Source organism: Enhydra lutris, unplaced genomic scaffold (assembly GCF_002288905.1).
Source record: "Enhydra lutris kenyoni isolate GAN:26980312 unplaced genomic scaffold, ASM228890v2 scaffoldscaffold64, whole genome shotgun sequence".
Lineage (NCBI taxonomy): Eukaryota > Metazoa > Chordata > Mammalia > Carnivora > Mustelidae > Enhydra > Enhydra lutris.
In genome coordinates this window covers 8,950,731-8,972,838 of record NW_019154148.1, presented here as the reverse complement: position 1 = coordinate 8,972,838, position 22,108 = coordinate 8,950,731, and the positions used below count along the sequence as shown (strand labels likewise).

Here is a 22,108-nt window from a genome sequence, read left to right as displayed (position 1 = left end):
TGCATATGCTCCTTTTCATCTTTATTTATTTATCTATTTATTTATTTTTTTAAAAGATTTTATTTATTTATTTGTCAGAGAGAGTGAGCACAGGCAGACAGAGTGGCAGGCAGAGGCAGAGGGAGAGGCAGGCTCCCCACTGAGCAAGGAGCCCAATGTGGGACTCGATCCCAGGACACTGGGATCATGACCTGAGCCGAAGGCAGCCGCTCAACCAACTGAGCCACCCAGGCGTCCCTCATCTTTATTTTTTAAAGACATGTGTAATAATGAAATTATTCGTTATGGAAGTGTGTTTTTCATTAAAAAAAATTTTAGTTTTGAAACAAAAGTTCCTAATATGCCATTATAAGCTAGACTTCCTCAGGGAAAAGTAGTGGCAGACTTATAGGATGGAAAATTCTGAATAAAAATTTAAAAACTCAAAGTCCAGAAATACCCATACATTATGTTGGTGGATGGTAGAACAAACAGTTTGTTTTTGGAAAAGCGTGCCAAGGTTATTCAATGGAGAAAGAACAGTCTCTTCAACAAACAGTGCTGGGACAGCTGGATATCCCCTGCAGAAGGGTGAAGTTAGACCCTTACTTTCACATAATTTAAGAAGTTACCTCAGACTAGATCGTTGACATAAATATAACTGCTGTAAGCATTAAACTCTTGGAAGAAAACAGGGGGGGGAGCTTCATGACTGTGGATTCTTAGAAATGACACCAAAAGCATGGGCAACAAAATCAAAAATTGGACTCCATCAAAATTTAAAACTTTGGTGCATCAAAAGACACTGTCAAGAGAGTGAAAAAAAACCTGCAAAATGGGGAAGTGTTTTCAAATCATGTATCAGGTAAGAGCCTAGTGTCTAGAATGTATAAAGAACTCTTACAACTGTTAAAAAAAAAAACAATTTAAAACAAAACAAAAAAAAACAAAGGACTTGAACAGATGTTTCCTCAAAGAAGATATGTAAACAGGTGATAAGCACATGGAAAGTTGCTTATCGTTCGGCATTAGGGAAATGAAAGTCAGAACTGCAGTGAGATCCTGCTTCACACCCACTGGGATATCCACGGTTAGCATAACGGGAGGTAACTGATGTCGTCAAGGATGCAAAGGAATTAGACCCTCACACATTGCTGGTGAGAATGTAAGGTGGCGTGCCACTTGGGGAAAACGGTTTGATGGTTCCTCCACATATAACTACCAAAAGACCCGGGAAGTACTCCTAGAATTAAAGACAGGTGTTCAAACAGAGAGCCGTACACAGATGTTGGTCGCAGCAGCCGAAAGGTGCAAACAGCCCACATGTCCATCTGTGGATGAAGAGATGCCGAGTTGTATGTGTGCGTCCACAGGGTGTTCCTCACAGAAAGGAACGGAGCACTGGCGCGTGGACAACGTGGTTGGTCCCCAAGAACATGCTGCGTGGAAGGAGCCAGAGGCTCAGGGGAAATACCCCAAGTAGATAAATCCATCGAGGCAGAGGCGAGGGGATGGGGGAACACTGCTTTGTTTGTGGTGAGGAAAGTCTTTCGGAATGATCTAGATACAGAGGTGGTGACTGCACAACATTGTGGATGAACCAAATGCCACTGAATTGTTCCCTTTCAGATGGTTAATTTTATGTGTATGTGAGACTCACCTCAAAAATGTGTTTTAGAAGAGCAAACTGGACAGCGCCTTAAACCAGGGCTCTTTGTCATTCGTAATGGCTATTTAACTCCTGATACCATAGTATCATATATAATGACATTTTTGTGCTATATTATTACAAAGTATGTTGTCACTTCCTGTAGTAGCTTAATTTACATATTCACAGAATCTTAACAGTAATGTCACTTAACTCTTAGTATTTTCCTTTACATGATTTTATGACAATTTTATTGCTATTTGTTAGAGCAGCTTTTCTCTCACATGCAGAAAGGTGGGAAGAAAGTTGTATGTTATGGCTAAAATTTTTTTTTTAAGATTTTATTTATTAGGGAGACCAGAAGCAAGGGGAGCAGCAGAGGGAGAGGGAGAAGCAGGCTCCCTGCTAAGCAGGGAGCCCGATGCTGGGCTCAATCTGAGGACCTTGGGATCATGACCTGAGCTGAAGGCAGACGTTTAACCAACTGAGCCACCCAGGTGTCCCTGTCATGGCTAAAATTTTAGCACCATTCTAAATCTCATCTCCTTGATTCTAAGGAAAGATTAAAGACTGGGTTTCTGTTCTTTTCTACTCAAGGAAGAAGTCATTACTTAGAATTGATTAAGCTTAATTAATTAATTAAAACTTAATGAGCCCATGCACAGCCAACAGTTTATTTCACCATCTTGGATGTCACTATTCACTTACCTTTGTAACCCAGCCAGTTCATCATTACCAAATGAAAGCCTGTTAGCTGGGTTAACTTTGCTGGATGCATGGAAAAGGGGGTTAGTTAACTTGACTCAGAGTATTGATGTTTTCTTTTGAAAATGTTTGTGCAGTTATAAAGATCATGCTTAGACTTCTGGGCTGTGTCATCTTTCGGCCTTAGAAGAAGTGCCATCCCAGGAGTTGGGGCTGCATGCCTGGAGACCTCGTTTCTATGATTACTTCCTCGCTCCTCTGTCCCGGAGCTGGTACGACTTGCTGTCAGCCAGGTGCTCCTCACCTTCTTGCTGGGCTTGAGGGTTTGTGGTCCCGCTGAGCTGCGGCAGTGGTGACCGCAGATGGAGAGGAGAGCACTTTCTCCATGAGACTTCCCCGACGTCTTCTGAGGACCTTTTCCTGGTTCAGTTTTGCACAGCATCTTTGATATTGGCATTTTGCTTTAAGGACCTCAGAAGAAAACTGTCCTGTACACGTACAAGGAGAGGGTCTTACCCCATTCAGTTGTTGGAATAGAGCAAGAAACTACTAATGGTGCCCGTCAGACCCCTTTCTTCCTGTCAGTGACAGAAGGGCCTGAGTACTTCCACCATCAAGCCCTAACTTCTGCGTATCCAGTTCTCTCCAGTGCTCCTTTCCCTGCAAACACAACAAGTTCGTTCCCATGGCCGTCGCTTTTGTCCCTACTGCGTGTCCCAGTTGGATTGTCCTCAGAGGCACACCAGTCTTTCAAGAGGCTATCCCTGGTCTTTCAAGACTGATCTCATCTATGAAACATCCCCAGGTAACCACAGTTCACATTTAGAATGGAGCCTCCCGGGTGCCTGGGTGGCTCAGTCGGTTAAGCATCTGCCTTTGGCTCCAGTCATGATTCTGGAGTCCCGGGATCAAGTCAAGTCAGGCTCCCTGCTCAGTGGGGAGTCTGCTTCTCTCTCTCCTTCTGCCTCTCCCATCACTTGTGCTCTCTCTCACTCACTCTATCTAAAATAAATAAATAAAATCTTATTTAAAAAAATAGAATAGAGCCTCCCCTCTGATTGAACCAAGTGCTTAATTGATGTGCCCATGCGTGCGCACACACGCACACACAAACATGCTCTCTCTCTCTCTCTCTCCAGAACTGTAAAATAGTAAATCTGGGTCTTAGACTACTAAATTTGTGGTAATTTCTTATAATAGCAATAGGAAACTAACATAGAGGGCATGCGTGTTTTTACATTTTGAGAAATAAAATATCATAGTAGCAGTAGTGCATGGCTTATAAAACTTGTTCATTGTCTGTTTAAACTAGAGCTTTATAAAGGGACCTAGGGCCTGGGGTGTGGGCAAGAAAGGTGCCAATATTGACGCAGGATTAAATGGAAGAGCTGGGACCCAAGTAAAATATTCTGACTCTTTAATTTTTCATTGTTTTTGCATTTGTCTCTGATTTGTTTCTCTGTTTATTGTTCATTAAAAATATTAGTAAAATAAATTAGGAAGTAAGTTTTGAAATATTTATCTCTGGATTATTCATAAGTATCAACTAAGTTATTTTGTAAAATGAAGTCATTATAAGATTTTGAAGCTGTCGTGGGAAATGTGTATACATTTCTTTCATATCTCTTCAGTTTTTTCTTTCTCCTTCTAAACTCTTAAGTTGTTTAGCCAAAGGATTGTTTGTTTTATGGATAGTATTGGACCTGCAGCCCCTAGAAGTGACTGTTAACAACCTGAGCTTGAAGTGCTTAGTCTAGCTCTTACTTCTTTTCCTCTCTGTAGTTCCGGGCACCCCCAAATGCTGGCCTGCTCTTACACCGTTTTGTTTTCTCTCTAGTGGTGTAAGTAAGCTTAGAATGTGTGTAACAGCATTTCTGCAGTGAAGGAGATCTGTAGCATAAAACTCAGGAAGCCCGTGACTCGGGGGGACTGAGTTCCAAGGCTGGCCATGATGCACATTGCAGTTTTTTGTGGCCTTGGGCGAATCTGTGTGTCTTTGTGGTTCTTGATAGTTTCATATCTAAAACAAGTGGCTTAGAGCTTCTAGAGCAGATACCTAACCAAGAACAGGAGGCAGTAGTCCGTGCAGGAGAGCTTTTAACAAGGTTCCTCCCTAAGGTAAAAAGTAATTGGAAACTTGATGCAGATAAACGGAGCAGAGAAGTGAGACTAAGTAGACGAGACATCTGCAGCAAGGAAGAGAACCTGTCTATAGTAAAACCCCAAAGAGGCTGTGGGATAGAGAGGACAAATACAGAAAATGAAGATGACACAAGTGGCTAGAAATAGGTGTGTTAATTAGGAAACAATTGAACCAGTTGGCTCTCAGCATTCCCGCCCTCACCCCCATGCTCAGAATTTGCACCTAGAGCGCACGTAGGTGAGTGAAGGCTTACATAGGCCAGGATCTGGGGAAGGACAGAAGCCTAGTGAGGGGAGCCCAGGATTTGGAGCTTTCCCCTGAGGACATCTGACAGTTCTAGAGTGGGCAGCTGAGAGATTGAATCATACTTTGGATTGCCTTGGGGGACTGGCAGACAGGGATTGGAGCCCTGGGCCCTGTCGGGGGCCTGGTAAACTTGCTTCACCTTGAGCTCAGTCCAGTAAAGGATTACCTCCAAGAGGGAGACTGAACCAGAAAAAAACAGACCCTTGCAGGCACTGCCACTCAGCTTCAGTTCATCTCAATTTGCTGAACTTGAACTGAATTGAACCCAGATTGCTAATGCCCCCCACACACACCAGGTACCTAGCAGAAGTGAATTTAAATTCTCCCTGGAGGAAGGCCGCATCATACTGGGTATCAGATTATTTCCAGACAACAAGGAGTCTTGCCAGTGCCAGGTCCCACACGTAATCACTAATAACTAGTCCAACGGGAGATTAGACAACATGCACATAGCCCAGCACAAACAGACAAAAGAAACAGATCCACAGGGGAAATGGGCATTCTTGGATCCAGACTTCTAAATAGCTATGATGCTAAGTTCAGGATGGTTAAAGGGAAGATGAAAAATGAGAACTTAGAAAGAAAAAAGAACTAAGTAGAAACTCTAGAACTGTAAGATACAGAAATCAAATTGTGAAGTTAATGGATGGGTTTGATGGCATATTAGATATAACTGAAGAGAGATTTAGCAATTTGTAAGATGGGTCAGGAAAAAAATTCAGGAAGAGGCCTGAAGAGACAGAAGTGTAGAAATAGTACAGGAGAGAGGGTGTATTAGTTTTCTATTGCTGCATAACAAATTACCCCAGACTTGGTGTTTTAAAAACAAACAAGCACCCATTCATAGTTTCATGGTTCTGTAGGTCAGAAGTCTGCACAGGCTTGCCTGGGTTCTTGCCCAGCATCTCATCAAGCTGAAATCAAGATGTTGGCCAGACGGTGCTCTCTTATCTGGAGGCTCTGGGAAAGAATGTGCTTCCAAGCAGCTGCAGGACCCAGTCCCCTGCAGCCATAGGTCTGAGGTCCCTATCCCTTGCTCTCTGTCAGCCAAGGGCCACTGTTCTCCTCGATCCTCCCACAGGCCTTCTCACATGTCCCCTTCCATCCTGAAGGCAGCAGTGGTACGTCTGATCCTTCTCAGGGTAAAAATCTCTCAGACTTTGCCCTCTTCCCCCTAGCCAGAGCAAACTCTGCTTCTGAAGGGCTTTGTGATTATATTACCCCTCAGCTCCTGTTTGTTAGTGAGGATGCTAAGCCCTGTTGTAGGACACCGGGTCCAAGATACATAAAAATCAAATGCCTAGAAATTGGTAGAACAAACTACTTTGACAGTGGTTTGACATTATCTGCTAAGTATGTGCATCCCTAATCTTAGCTATCTACTCATCAGAAATGTGTGCAGAGGGGATGCTGAGAATATCTCTCCCCGTGCAAGAACATTTATGACTGTTTTTTTGTAATCACTTCCAAACTGAGAACAACCAAAGTACCTGTCAACGTTCTGTCACATAGTCATGCAAAGGAATAATATAGCAGTGACCCAGAATGAATTACAGCTACACGCAACAGCAGAAGAGTCTCACCAGTGTAACACTGAGCAGAAGTCAGACACAGCTGATTTTAAAAACCAGGCAAAAAGAAACCATGGGTTGGGGCGCTTGGGTGGCTTAGTGGATTAAAGCCTCTGCCTTCAGCTCAGGTCATGATCCCGGGGTCCTGGGATCAAGCCCCATATCAGGCTCTCTGCTCAGTGGGGAGCCTGCTTCCCCTTCTCTCTCTGCCTGCCTCTCTGCCTGCTTGTGATCTCTGTCTGTCAAATAAATAAATGAGTAATCTTTAAAAAAAAAAAGAAGAAGAAGAAGAAGAAGAAGCCATGGGGGCTATGGGGAGGGAGCTTGAAAATTCTTGTTCCTCTGGTAACAGCAAGGAAGTGATTATCCTAAGAGTCAAAAGTAGTTATCGTCTTTGGGGGACAGGAGGGATAGTGATTAGTAGTAGATGTTGGGGGGTGGGGGGAATGCTGACAAAACATGGCTCTTTGTGATCAATCATGGAGCTGAGGAATAGGAAGGGAAGTCAAGGAATGAATATCAGACAAGCATCGCCTTCTCACCAGTACTCAATGTTGGAAATCCATGGAGTTCAGAGAGAAAATTGAGTTTGAAGTCAGAAGACCAACAATCAATGCCAAGGGCAGAATAAGGTCATTTATCTTCCACACATTTTTTTCTGAGGAAATTTCTTGAGAATGTACTCCACCAAGAGAGAGAATTCAAGAACATGTACAACCAGAAACATGGAGGCCAGTGAAAAGAAACCCCAGGGTGGTAGCTATGCCACCAGCCTTGAAAGGAACTCCAAGAAAAAATGCTGTCAAAAAGAACGGAATAGACTCCAAACAATAATGGGAAAGGCTGCAGAAAGGGGTATTTTTCTTCTTAAGAAAAATTTGTGGTGGAAAAACCTAGAAAAAGTCATGGTCTAAGGTCAAACAGCTTTCAAAAGACATGATGTTTGAGCAATTGATGGATTGTAAGAAAAGAAAATCCATTTGACTTCGACACCACAAATAATCTCATTTTCTTATGAGCGGTGACAAGGGTCATGTGTTCCTTAGAAAATGAAATGTCATCCTGCCCCTGCAGTTAGGAACACTGACATGTGCACATGTGCACGCTCTCTATGTCTTGGTTCTCAATGTTTAGTCACGTCTGAAAGAGGACACACAGAAGACTTAGCTGTAGAGACCAAATAGATATGTCATTTGAGACAGAGTTTGGAGGAAAGGAAAGAGAGTAGAGCACTGGAGGCCAGAGAGATGGAATGTGGTGGTCTTGTCTTACACACTGGGAGTCTAGAGGGTCCCTTCCTCCAAAGATGATAGAACAAGAAGTTTAGGCACGTTGTTTAAGTAACTAAGGTGACCAAAGGGAAAGTTTAGAATAACATGAGAGCAAAAAACTGGGAGGTGTGGGGCTGTCAAGTAAAGGGACTAAATCTTCAGTTTTAGGGGAGTAGTTAGACAACTTCTGAAGTCGATAAATGAGGAAATGCTGATAAAAGTATATTCTTTGGATGGGACACCTGGGTGGCTCAGTTGGTTAAGCGGCTGCCTTCAGTTCAGGTCATGATCCCAGCGTCCTGGGATCAAGTCCTGCATCAGGCTCCTTGCTCAGCAGGGAGCCTGCTTCTCCCTCTGCCTCTGCTGCCCCTCTGCCTGCCTGTGCGCTTTCTCTCTCTCTGACAAATAACTAAATAAATAAAATCTTTAAAAAAAAAAAAAAGTATATTCTTTGGAGTTGAGAAGGGACCACAAGAATTAAAACCAGAAATAATGGAAGGTGGTCGCTCCAAGCGTTGGAACTAGGAATGGAAGTGTGTGTCTGCTCAGAGGCTCAGAATTTAAGTCCATTTGGCTCATTTTGGGCAAAAACTTCTCAGATCAAAAACGGCGTGTCTATTTTCAAATTAATACTGAAATATAGTAGATACAAATACAAGTGTGTACATTTGTTGTACAAATAGATTTATCTGTAACATTTTATAATTCATGTGAATGTTACATTTGTATATGGGCATGTGGATTGACCTATGTGTACACATGTACACTTAATGTGACCTGAATTGACGAGAAATAATTACAAAGTAACATGGAATTTCTAGCCTTCAATTTAAAAATTTAAAACAGATGGAATTGAGGGTCATTGGCAAAACAAACAAACAAACAAACATGAATAGGGGTGAATACGTGGAAAACGGTGTTACAAACTGCATAGAATAAATACATAGAAACAATATTTTAGATGGTGCTTGGATTCTCACATGGTCCTTAGCAGCTCTTAACCTCTGGTGAGGAGCCAAAGGGCAAGAATAGCACCAGCAGTGTCATTAGTATAGTTTATACCAAGTGCCCAAACAGACTACTCAATTTTTCCTATTTTCTGGAGGTAAAAAGGAACCATGACTTTTGGCTGGGAACTTGAGATGCCAGAAATGCAGCCTCTGCAAGATTTTATTTTTACTATAATAGCACAAGGAGTTATTTCTAGTCAAATTTTATATAGCCATTGCTTACATTAAGGCTTTTGTATCTTGGGGATTTACCGTGAGCTGAGATCTTGGCTTCTGTTTCCTTTTTTCTGATTCTTTTGTCTGGGAAAAACACAATCAGAGCTTGTATTTATTACGTCCTTCTCATGAGCTCAACCATTTCCTCCACTGCCATATGCCAGATTATACCTATATTGTATTCTGTGATAACCAGTGACTTTTTTTTTTTTTCCCCAACTTACTGGCATATTCAAACTGAAGAGTTCACTTCTTGGCTGGTCTTACACACTTTATATTAAATTACTTGGTTCTGAATATAATAATCTCAACTCATATAAGGAGAAGTCCAGGTGTGTGTCCTAACTGCAGCTGCCAAGTTCGTGCCTCTGCAAAGGAGTCAGTCCATCCCACACTCGTAGCCAACTTGCCTTGTTCTTTATGTGTAGAAGTACCTTGAGTGGAAGCAAGCAGAAAGACATTTCCTTATTTGTTACTTATTTTTAAGGGGAATGCATTGAATGGGCATTGTGCATTGTAGTCTTTTCCAGAATCATCCTAATAGGTCCCTTATTATATTTCCTGATTATAGTGCTGCTTTTGATACAGTTCTTGGGATAAATGTTGCAGTCAAGAAACTAAGCCGTCCTTTTCAGAATCAAACTCATGCAAAGAGAGCTTACCGTGAACTCGTCCTCTTAAAATGTGTCAATCATAAAAATGTAAGTTATGTCTACATTTCCTCTGTATAATGTTGTCCATGATATGGTCATCTTGGAGGGTCTTTGGAAATACATTGAGTTCAGACCTTGGGTAAAATAGTCATAACAGGAACTATTTAAGGGGTTCTATTTTCTTGACAAAATTCTTAATCAGCGTTGGGGAAATTAAAGTCAACAAGAAGCATCATGGTCCTGTCTAGGTCTGACAGCAAGATCAGTTAACCTGTAATCATTTGATTTTCACTGTTTCTGTTTCTATAAAATGGCAACAGTATTGACCTAAGAAACTGAGAAACAACTAGCTAATTTTTTTTAGAAAAACATTGTTCCATAAGGTAGCTTTTTACCTCGTATGATGGACATTTCAGTTCTAAATAAATGTGAGTAGATGGTGTGATACTCAAGGTGTCTGTGCTTTGACATTTCCACCAAAATCAAAGCACTGTGAATTTCAAGGAGAAATTGTGTTTCTCCAGAAAATGAGGTACACAGGCCCATTGTATGTCCACAGCTGGTCTCTGAGCATTATCGTGAGGATGATTTGGTAACTTTGCCGTGTTATAAAAAAATTGTAAAGTGTTATATCTGGAAGGGGCTTTGGAGATCAGCCCTTGTGACCCCTTATTTTGTGGCAGAGGAGGAGTGTTAAAGACTACACTCAATGCTACATGCCTCCCTTCGCTTTAGCATTGATGCTGGATCATTCTGGCATACGGACATTACATACAAAACGAAGACAAGTTTATTCTTTTGAGTCTGTGTTTTGAGTTTGTTTTTAATTTCTCCAACATGTGCTTTGTTTTACTTATACATTTAAAATTTTTTTCAGGTTATGCACAAGTATGGTTATTGTTTTTTTTTTTTTTAATTCATACAGTATAAACAAGAAGGCAAAAGTCATCGAATCCCTCAGATCATTATCATTAACATTTTGGTGAGCATTCTTACACGTGCACCTACATATTACATGAACACGATCAGCTGTGTTATGGTGCATCCTGCCTTTTCCCTCGCGTAATACTCTTGGGCTTCAGATACATTACGTAGTACACATGCACAATAATTTATTTAACCAGTCACCTGTTACTGGATATTTGGATTGCTTCCAGTTTTTGCTATTATAAACAGTGCTGGAACAAACCTCCCTGTACCTGCATCTTTGCCCACCTGTCCAGGTGAACTTCTTAGTCAAAGTGTGTACTGCACACTTCTGATTTTAGTATGTGCTGACAAATTGACCTCAAGGAAGACTGTCAGTCTTACACTTTCATTGAGACTGTCGAGGGGGGAAAAAAAGATTAAGAACGTGTTTTATTTCAGAATTCCCCAGCACTATGTACATATTGTTGGTTTTTTTGTTGTTGTACTTTGCCCGTCTGAGAGATGACAAGTGATATCTTATTCTTACTTCTGAAGTTCAATTCTTTCCATACTTTATCTCTATTAGCCATTTATTTTTAAAGAATCTGTTTCAGAAAAAAAAAAAAAAAAAGAATCTGTTTCCTGTGGCCTCTGACCATTTTTCTCTTGGGCTGTTGGTCTCTTAGGTTGCTTTTGCTATATTAGTTTTTTGGTGGTTTTTGTTTTTTGTTTTTTTTTTTGGTTTGTTGACCTTGGTTTGGGTTTAATATGACACATGTTCTAGGTTTCCTGTCATGTTTAGAAAAGGCTTTTCTATGCCAGGATTACATAAATGTTTATCCACATTTTAGTGTCCTGTGGTTTCATGGTTTACATTTAAATCTTCGTTCCATGTGGAGTTGATGTGAAGTTTCAGTATGGATCTGGTTTTATTTTGCCCTCGGTTAGCCGGCCACCCTAATCCTATATATTCTCAGTCATTTGTCTTTCCCTTGGTCATTTGAAATGATTGAGGATGTGTGTTTGATACTTAAGCGGTGGGACTCCTAGAGGCCTTTCCACAACCTTCTTTAAGTAAATACATAACACTGTGAGGGGTTTACCTTTATCATCCTAAAAATACAGGTTTCACCTTCATATTTCAAAACTTCAGAAATTCGTAGAGCATATTTCAGTTTTCAGAGTCAACATATTGCTTTGGTGTTTTTCTACCCATAATGTCTACCTGTTTATGTTCAGAGCCCGAAAGACATTATGTGTTAAAACTCTGTCATAATGAGTTACTAGAGATACATCAAATGTGATTTGATTAAAAGTATATCGTCTTTCCAAGGTGAGAATCTTAATCATTTAACTTTTCTCAAATACCATGTAATAGGATATTTTGGTAAAACTAATAAAAATAATAAATATTGAGCTCTGCTATGATTTTTCAGTTTTAATACATTTTTAATGTTAAAGTTAATTTTGATAATTAAGTGAAGTTACCTGACATGCTGAGGAATAATAAATCTTCTCTTTCCAGATAATTAGTTTGTTAAATGTGTTTACACCACAAAAGACTCTAGAAGAATTTCAAGATGTGTAAGTATCATTTTTACTCAGTAACGCACCATGCATCAAAGACTAAAAATTTAGAAAAGAAAGTAATTGCTTTTCTTACTTCAGAAATGTAGGTAGCAATATATTTAGCCACTTTTTTCTGTGGAGGAGAAATGTTTGTTTGTTTGTTTTAAGATTTTATTTGTTTATTTGACAGAGATCACAAGTAGGCAGAGAGGCAGGCAGAAAGAGAGAGAGGGAAGCAGACTCCCTGCTGAGCAGACAGCCCGATGCGGGACTTGATCCCAGGACCCTGAGATCATGACCTGAGCTGAAGGCAGAGGCTTTAACCCACTGAGCCACCCAGGTGTCGCGTGTGGAGGAGAAATGTTAAGAAAGATAATAATATTCAACTATTTGTGCCTATATATTTTCACCTCCATAACGGACAGGATGACTGGAAATAATTCTTCGGAGCAGACAGTGACCATTAATGCTGTTGATTTGCTTTGCTGAAATATAAAATGTTTTTCTCCAGTGCCCCCGAAAGCCAGGATGACAGGGTTCAAGGCTTTATAATTGTTATTTGAAATCATTATATCACTAAACACCATGCAATTCCAAAATCCGAAATAGAATTATCTTACAAACAGTAAAATATTAATTTATCGTATTGAAATAGAATGCCCAACTCATCCTAAATTGAGTGGTGCATTCATTCAACAAATATCTGATTGCCACTTGTGTGCTAGGCACTCTCTCGGACTTGGCATACTTCAGTGACCCAAACAGGCCAAGATCCCTTTTATGATTAAGAATTGCAGGCCGTCATACTCGCTCTTAGAGCTTTGCAAAAGCCAGAGAAGATACGCAGTCAACGTAAGTAAGGAAGTGCCGCCATCTTAAGGGTGTCACAAGTGTTCTGGAAGAAATGAGCTGGGTTAGGGAATCAGAAGTGCGGGGGGGTTAGGAGTCAAGGAACATCCTAAGCAGAGGAGGAGAAAGACCTCACTGGACTGAGGATAAAGAAACCTGTAAAGGAGGCTTGGGATTAGTCCTACAGATATTTGAGGGAAGGTGAGATCAAGATAGAAGGAACAGGTGTATAAAGGAGTGGAAGTGGGGCCATGCCCGCTGTGCTCTGAGAGCTACAGGTGGCCAGTGTGGCTGGAGCAGAGTTGGGGTGGGGCAGGGAGGGGCAGAGGAAAGAAGAGGGTGAGCTCTCGGAGAAGTGATGGGGCCAGACCCTCCTGGACATCGAGGCCACTTACTTCAAGTCAAGGCAGTAAGACCCAGCAGAGGAGTGAGCTTCCCTGATTTACATTGTCAAAGAATAACTTTAGTGTCTTTGTTGGGACCAGCAGGGGTGGGGACACAGAAGCCCCACAGCAATGTAGGGGATGGATGATGGTGGTTGCATTTAGGCCAGAGGGTACTAGGTAAAGGGGACAGACCGGAGGCTGAAACTGTCCCGAAAGGGGAGCCACTGTAGAGGACTGCAGTGTGAGGAAGGGGAAGCTGAGGGTGACGCCTGGTGCTGGCCTGAGCCCCTTACAGGTGCTCCCAGCTGAGACAGGAGGGCAACAGGCAGAGCCAACTGGTGGGGGAGGTAGAACTGGGGGCTCAGTTTTGGACATGGGCCTCGAGATGCCTCTTGGATACCCAAGTAGGCCTGGGACATGGACAGTTAGATACATAAGTCTGGCATTCAGGAGAGAGGTCTGGGCAGAAGGTACGAACTTGAGAGTCGACGGTCTGCAGATGGTGTTTAAAGTGTTCAGACCAGCGACCAGAGGAGATCACCAAGACAGTGATAGTCAGAGAAGAGGAGGAGGCCAAGGCGTGAGCAGTGGCACCCCCAACAGTAAGAAGTTGGGAAGGGGAGCAGGGCACGGCTAGCCAGGACTGTAGGACAGGCCATCGGATTTAGCGACATGCAAGTCATCAAGGGTCTTGGCAAGGACACTTGCAGCAGGGTGGTGGGTCACATATCCCATGGAAGTGGGCTTCAGAACAAATGGGAGAAGAATGGGAGATGACAAGTATAGACACCTCTTGGGGGAGTTTTGCTTGCAGAGAGCAAGAATATGGGGTATAGCTGGTGGGGGCAGAAGGTCAAGCATTCTCTTAACATGAGAGAAGTAACAGCACGGTTTCTCTACTGGTAAGTATGATCCAATAGCAAAAAAACCAAACACATAAAGATTTGGGAGAATTTGAATATTTGAGATTCTATTGTCTATGATTTAAAAATTGTTTTAATGTGAAATACATCATGTTGATAGTTTTTTTGGAAAACTTCTGCTAAGTTCCATTATATGTTTGCTTTTTTTTTTTTTTAACATTTTTTTTTTTAATTTTTTAAAAAAAACATTTTTTTTTTTTTTTTTTTTTTTTTTTTTTTTTTCAAAATTTTAGCTAGTGCAGTAACTAAGTAGTAAGTTATTACTGTTTCATATAAATATAGTTTAGGACCATAAAAGAATTTTGGGTGATTTTTATGTGTACATGGCTGATCTTTTTTCCCCCAGGTATTTGGTTATGGAATTAATGGATGCTAACTTATGTCAGGTTATTCACATGGAGCTGGACCATGAAAGGATGTCCTACCTTCTTTACCAGATGCTCTGTGGTATTAAACATCTGCATTCAGCTGGTATCATTCATAGAGTAAGTAGTGACACCACGTTAGTTTTATTTTTAAAGTCACAACATTTTCCAGTCATGATTCTCCAGGCACAAAAGAACTTAATATTTTTTTAAAAGTTGCCAGTGTCAAAAGAATCCAAAGAAATTATGGGATCGTGTTGAGTTCCCAAATCCCACTGAGATTAGAAGACATCTGTGGAGCGCCTTGTTGGCCCAAGCCCGCACAAGCCACTCCGGATGCAGGCTTGAGCTGCTTGGTTTGATGCTGCAGAAGAAAACTTACCTTTTTTTTTTTTTTTTTTAACCTTTAATTTTGAAGTAACTTAAAGTTTAAAAGTTACAAGAATAGAACAGAGAACTCCCCAATGTTATTTACCCAGAACCATCTGTTTGTTCATTGTTAATATGTTTGCCGTATTTGAAATCCCATTTTTAATGAGGCAGGAGTTTAGATTTGGGGTGGGGAATAGTTAGAGGCTAAGTAGTAAATGATACCATTGCTTGAGAAGTCATACATAAATTATAGCCCAAATACCCATTTCTTAGAGTCGTAAAGCTTTGCCACTGCAGCATCCTGTCCCCTCGGTGGGAACTTCTGGAATGGCCCAGGATGGGTGTCCTGAGCCCCTAAACTGGGATTTGAAGGACAGCTGGCTGTACTCTGTCAGGAGGTAGCATTTAAAAACCAGTGGATACAGTGTACTTCTGTAAGCTGCTCTTAGGAGTTTTTGTTTCTTTTTTGACTTGTATCACTGTGCAAGCACAACATCAGGATAGAATTTTCTTTGACAATAAAATGTTGAGTGAGACTACAGGCAGAGATAATAGAATTGTGTTGGAAACATTCTTAGCATTCCCTAAATTATTACCGTACTAATTCTGTCAACAGATTGTCTTTAGATATTATATTCCAACATCAAGAAGTTGTCATTTCTCTGAACCACAATCTGTGTGGGGAGAAAGATAGTGAGACCGGAACAAAGAAGCCTATTCATAAAGGAAAGAATAGAGAGATTTTCAATGGTGTGGTAGATCTGTTAGGTGCCAGGAAACATTGGCCACAACTGCACAGCCCACCAATCCACAGAGGACCCAACTGCCCTTACCCCTAGCCACGAGCCTCAGATCTGGGACCCTAAAGCCCGCGGGCCTGGGCGGCATACCTGGTCCCCAGCCAGGGCCCTGTGTGGGGCCTCACACACACTGGGCTCCTGACTGGGTGATGTTATTTAAAATATGGCCTTTGCTGCCACCAAGTGTCCAGTTAAAATAATATAAATTCTGTTGACAAATTTTCTTTTAAAATAATATTATTCATTTTTTTCTTTTGTTTTTATTTAATTCCAGTTAGTTAACTTACAGTGTAATATTAGTTCCAGGTGTACAATATCATGATTCATCACTTTGATATACCCAGTGCTCATCACAGCAAGGGCCCTCCTTCTTCCCCATCACCTGTTTCCCACATCCCCCTACCTTCCCCCTTCTGGTGACCAGTACTTTATGCTCTTATAGTGAGGAGTCTGTTTTTTGGTTTATCTCACTCTCTTTTTTTTTCCCTGTTTGCTCATTTGTCTCTTAAATTCCACAGAAGAATAAAATCATATGATATTTGTCTTTCTCCAACCGACATCTTTCACTTAGCATAATAATACTCATTTTTTAAATTAAAAATAAACATTTCCCAACATACTATTCTCTCTTGCTTCCTAAAATTTTCACAGTCCATTATATAAATTAAGACACTCTTCCTAGCTCTTAACCACATTTTGTGTTACACTGACGCTTTAAAATAAGTTTCCAGCCTTACTCTGTTAAGCCTTATCAGTTTTGTAAAGGAAAATGGTTTGCCTTACTTGTTCCTCCCTTCCTGGGCCCAGAGATTTGTGGGGAAGCAGTATCCTAGGGGCCTTTCCAGGGCTGCAGCACACATGCCCATGTTAGGGAATGTTCGGTCCCTGAAGCTTGGTCCCACTCCTGATGACCAGAATATCAAAGAGTGTCCAAAGGGGTGTCTACTTTGCCCAGCACAGTGTTTAGAAACCCGAGAACACCCAAGCAGATGATCCCACCAAGCCCTTCTCCATCCTGTCCACCACCCCACCAGGACTTGCCACTCCGCCTGCTTGTCTTCTGCCTGTTCACACATTCACGGGTCTGCTGGACTTTGTGCTCGCTCGTGAAAGAACCACGTGCTGGTAGTGGGAAAGGGAGATAGAGCAAATAGCGAGAAGCTCCCAGTGGCCCACCCCGCCCACCCGGCCAGGACCCAAGAGGTGATGAAAAGCCCGTTAGTGGGTTGACGGTTGTCCATGAGCCTTTCTGGTCCTTTCTCTCATACACAGTGCCATGCACAAAATACACATTTTCAGTTTTGCTTATTAAAATGCTTTTATACTAAATATAAAATTTAATTATTTGAAAAATAAAACATTGATAGCCTCACCACTTTTTACCTTGTATGATTCAAAAACCTAAAAGAAGGGAAAGTCCTCCAGCTCTCTGCTATTGAATGGGGGTGGCTGGTGATAGCAGCTGGGTGTTTGCTCCCAAACTTTAGAGTGACTACCTTACTACCAATGTATCTGTGTGTACTGATGTCCTTTTCAGTTTATACTTTTCAAATGGGATCACCTTGTTTGTAATTATTCTGCAACTCTCTGAACAAGTTGGTTGATTTGTTCCTTATTTTAATCAGGGGTCAAATAGTTCTACAAATATTTATTAAAAAAAAAAAAAAACAGAGTCCCCACTTCCTCCTTCTAATTTCTTGCTCCCCAGAAGCAAACTCCGTTCTCTTAGCTGTTATTTTGGTGTTTATCCCCATCCCTTCCCTTTGGGGCATAAGGTATCACTTTAGCTCCCTCTCCCTGACCCAAAGCTTCCCCTTCCCTTCGGCTACCTTTCCCGTGGCCTGACCTCCCTGGTGTTGGCGGTGTTGTCGGGTTTGGACCAGTATGGGTGGTGTGTTGTCTATCACTCTGACCACTTAAATGCCCCCTGCTCCCCGCAGTCTTCTGTTTACACTGCGATAGAATTTCTTTTCCTTTCAACTTTTCGCCCCCAGAGTTAAGGACACTTGTGGTCTTTGTTCTTTTGCTTTTCAAGGAGCGAGTAGTTTGCTCTGCTCTCCTTGCTACGTTAACGCAAAGCCTTCTGCCAAGCGTCTGGGTTTCCTCTCAGTGTGTCCAGGTGATGTGCTGTTTCATTGCGGATGGACCCTCGCTCTCAGAGCCTCAGCGCTGTTCCCACCTTGACTGGCTGCCCCCCACCCCCGTACCTGATGCGGTGGGGGGGGGGGTCATCCTGGCCCTGGCCCTAGCATTTCCCTGGGGCTTTCCTTAACCTGCTTCCTGACCCCTTTCTGTCTTTCTCAGTTTATTCCCTTATTTTGGTGGAACACATCCTCCAATAGCTTCTGCAGAAGTGGTGCATGGGAGGTAAACATTCTTGCGGCCTCAGATGCTTAAAACTCTTCATTCTGCCCTGCCTGTCATGTGATTTGTAGTTTGGCTGGATATAGAATTCTTAGTTACAAATCAGTTGCCCTCCGAGTTGTAAATGCAGGACCCTGTTTTAGTGTGGTGTAGTTTGGCTTTTGAGCTTTCTAATACCATTCTTACTCCAGATCATTTGCAAGTGCCTTGTTGTGTTTTTCTCTCTGGATCCTCTAAAAATGTTTCTTCATTTCTTGGATTCTGAAACGTTACGATGATATGCCTTGATACGGAAATTTTTTCATTCCTTGTGGTGGGCACTTGATGGCCTTCAGTCTGGAAGGCTATGCCCTAGAGTTCTGGAAAATTTGTAGTATTTCTTTCAGAATGCCCAGAATGCCTGGTGTCAGAAGCTGGGTGGGGTGGGGCTGGGTCAGGATGCAGACCTCCGCTACACCCATGCCCTCCCTGTGCCTCCCACCAGCATATCTGTTGCTGTTGTGCCGAGGCCCAAGTCTGGAATCTCGGTTTCAGTTTTTCTAGGTTATGGGGCCATAGGGGTGAAGAAGGAGCCTGGGCCTCTCTTCTGGGATGGAGCTGGGGAGATCTGGAAAGCCCTGACCCTTTCCTGGGCATTGTGGTCCCCCTTGTGGTGCTCGGGCTGCTCACTGAGTTTGGAATGTACCACACTCAGCCAAGTCATTTCCTGCCTCTCCGCCACTCTTTGTCCCCAAAGAGCATGTGGGGTTTTTCATGGACAGCATGGCCTGCCAGGATGGGACTGGACCTGCGAGACTCGTACTAGGTGAAGGCCTGTGAGGAAGAGCTGGGGAGTGGGCTGCAGGGATTGAAGAGGCGGGTGGAAGGCAGCCCAGGGCTGAGCTGTTGGAGGGGCTGAGGGCAGGGCTGCAGGCTGCAACTATAGCCCTCAGAAAACTTCCCCCACCGCAGTCCCCAAGCCGCCTGCTGGAGTCTGGTGTCTCCGAAATGGGCTCCTGCCCCACACTGTCACAGGCCAGGAGCCACACAGGTCAGGAGGAGCTCTGTGGTGCTCCCCATGGGTCTCTCTTCCTGAGGGGAGCTTGAGAATAAGGTAGCTCCTGTCCCAGCAGTTGCTCTCTGGGCCACAACAGATGCACACTTTCCCTTCTCCACTCTCTGTTCCCTCGGCTGTCGCCTTGCCAGGTCTCCGTGGCTTGCCTGCATGTGACCCAGACCTTCATATCTGAGGGGTCTGACTCTGGTGGCTCAGAACAGGCTACTGGGCCCGTGGATGCAGCCAGCAGTCCCCTCCCCAGTCCTGAAATTGTATGATCGGAACAGATACACTGGGCAGTTGGAGTGACCCCCTCACTGGTTCCTTGGCCTGCAAGCTAAGAGGTGTCATGATGGCAAAGGCCAAATGGACACATGAGACTGTCCCACCAGGATAAGTCAAAAACATGTTTGATCTCCGGGGTCGGCATAGATAGAGGAGATTAGGGCCACCACTGAAACTCAAGGAACTCAAGGACGGCGCTCCATGTCACAGCCCTGTTTGAGTCCCCAGTCTGGCCCTGGAGGAAACTCAGTGGTCCCGGAGAATGTTCGCTGCCAAGGCCTATGCAACTAGGTAGTGCTGGTTGCAGCTGCGGTGCTGGCCACCATAGAACCGATTAATAAGGCCTTAGTACAGCGTGAAGCCACTGACAGGGCAAATGCATTCTTCCGTGCTGATTGGGAGAGAGGGTCAGAAACTGTTCACACACAGGTGGGACAGACAGCAATGTCCTTCCGTAGTGTGCACAGGTCTGTGTCGTCACCTAGCTGGAACCATGGTGCTTTGGGTCATCGCGTTTCAGGGTCCACTCAGAGCTCGTGTCCCACAGTCCTCCAGATGACTGCTTAGCCTCCTGTCCCAGGGTTCAGTCATCCCGGTGAGTGGCTGCAGGTATCTCTAGGGAAGAACCGGGGAAATCAAGGCAGCGGACGCTTGTCACCATGTGCAGGGCCCTCCTTCCTAGGACACCGCTCTGGTCATTGGGTACTGATCTGAGAACTGGCCGGGAAAAATGGTGCCTTATAGGGTGACGCCCTCGGCCCCCTTCTCTGCTCTGGCCCTTCTGTGGCTATAGTTGTTTCACGCATTCTTATTGTCTGTCCCAGGGATGCTGTGCTCTCGTGGCCATCCCCACATCTGTGGGCCAAGCCCCAAGTTCGTGTGTCCTTTGTATCTTAATGTGTGTTTCTTATTTTCCCTGTTTGGGGTGGTTTTCAAGCTTTGAAGGGGCTGAACTGTCTTTCCTCTACCACCTTGAAGCCCTGAGTCCGGTTTGGTTTGGAAAGCTGCCACTGGTTATGTGTGGAGGCTGAGGAGAGAGTGCCATGGAAGTGGGGGGGGCCATCAGGAGCCCCGAGACCTTTTCCAGCCACTCCTGTGGGCAGGCATCCCCAGACTAGCACCTTTCAGGCCTGCCAGGACATCACAGACAGCGGCTTTGCATTTTGTTATCACGGTTTTCCAGCAGATGGCAGTAAAGGGTGTCCTTCCAACCAAATCCGCTCGAGGGGAGGATTTTCTGACAGCTTGGAAGGGGCTGGAGACCAGCATGTTTTCTGCCTCATTCTGCGGTTCACTGAGTGGTGGACGGCGAGCTGCTCTACTAACCCTTTTCCCTATGGCTTTGCTTTAGATCAAGGCTGGGGTGGATTCCAGAGGAAGAAATCAGCTTCCTCTAAAGAAAGCACCTTTTGATATCCCAACCAACAGCATCAGGAAGGCTGTGTGTTGGCCAGCTCTGGATGTTGTCATTCCTTTCCAAAAAGACCAAAAATAGTTCCTTGTCATTTGGACATTTAAAAAATGTTTGCTTCACAAAGTTGAGCATTATCTCACCTGTTAGCAGGTGAGATACCTGTTCTTGCCATAGTCTTGGTCTAAAAAAAAAAAAAAGAAGAAGAAGCTAGAGATAAATTGGTTCTTTGCCTTAGCTGTATGACTGCCTCCTCACAAGGCACGCTGGTGTGCGTGAGGGGCTCACAGAGGGATGGGGGAGCTCCCGTGGGCTCCCCCACATCAGGACACATGGATGAGAGGGTGGTGGCCAGTGACGCCAGGGCTTCTGCATGGGAATCGGTGGGAATTTTCATTGCGTTTTCAAATATTACATATTTCTACCGAATCCAAAAAGTTGAGAACATTCAATGGTAATGAAACATAATTTTATCTGATGGAGTTTTTAACTGTCTCAAGGCACACCTGTGTGCACCCATCTGTGCATGTTCCTTGGAAGGCATTAGTCAGGTGCTGGGCCTGACCCCTCACACTGAGTCTTCCCTGGTCCTCCCATGCTCGGTGTGACTAGAGAGGACAGCGGACAGGGGTAGCTGAGAAGGCACAGTTTCTAGGGCGGATGTGCAGGCTGCCACCCCAGCCAGAAGTCAGATCCCTGGGGCCTGAGGAAGGATCTGGGGGTGAGAGGGTCCTCGTGAAGAAAGGCCCGGGGTGGAACTCATGTTCATGTGTCCAGGGTATGGGGTCAAGGGGAGGGTGACACATGTGTTCACACAGCGAGCAACTTTGGTGCATCCGCTGGATGAGGCTGGGCTCTAAGAGCTGACAGCACAGCCCGGGTGTCCAGTCACAGAACTGGCTCTGGCAGGGGGAGATGAGGGTGCCTTCTGGGTGGTGTGTGCGGTGGGGCGGGCTTGGGGACCATGGAATTCTTTGTCTGAGAGAAGAAGTCTCCATTCAAAGATTGTGGAGTTAGAGAATTCTAGCCCCGGGCTGAGTAGTGTGGCAGCCACGAGCCACTTAGGGCTGTCGAGCACTCAGAATGTGGTATCATTGTTAACATGCAGTGGATTTCAAGAACAGTACCAAAAAAGGAATATGAACTGTCTCATTAATCATTTCTGTCTCATTAATCATTTCTGTATGTTGCTTCACATATTAAAATGATAATGTTAATGGGTATATTGGGTTACATAAGGTACCTTATTACAATTCACTTTATATGTTTGTATTCATCCTTCCTAAGGTGGCTACTAGAAAATGTGAATTCCGTGTGGCCTGCGTTATATTTCTGTG

General features: G+C 43.6%; 1 protein-coding gene across 7 annotated transcripts in view; it reads left to right on the top strand.

Moving 5' to 3' along the window:
- Positions 1 to 22,108, top strand: part of LOC111158897 (mitogen-activated protein kinase 9) — a 51,463-nt gene that overhangs the window by 15,855 nt on the left and 13,500 nt on the right. For 5 of the 7 annotated variants that reach the window (XR_002641387.1, XM_022521200.1, XM_022521202.1 and 2 more), the window contains exons 3-6: positions 9,421 to 9,550; positions 10,428 to 10,484; positions 11,937 to 11,995; positions 14,485 to 14,623. Coding sequence is in view for 6 of the 7 variants with exons in the window: in XM_022521200.1 (XP_022376908.1) it covers positions 9,421 to 9,550; positions 10,428 to 10,484; positions 11,937 to 11,995; positions 14,485 to 14,623 (385 nt within the window). In the remaining variant the exon portion in view is untranslated. The remainder of the gene's footprint in view (positions 1 to 9,420; positions 9,551 to 10,427; positions 10,485 to 11,936; positions 11,996 to 14,484; positions 14,624 to 22,108) is intronic. The other 2 variants (XM_022521203.1, XM_022521204.1) reach the window with 1 other exon arrangement.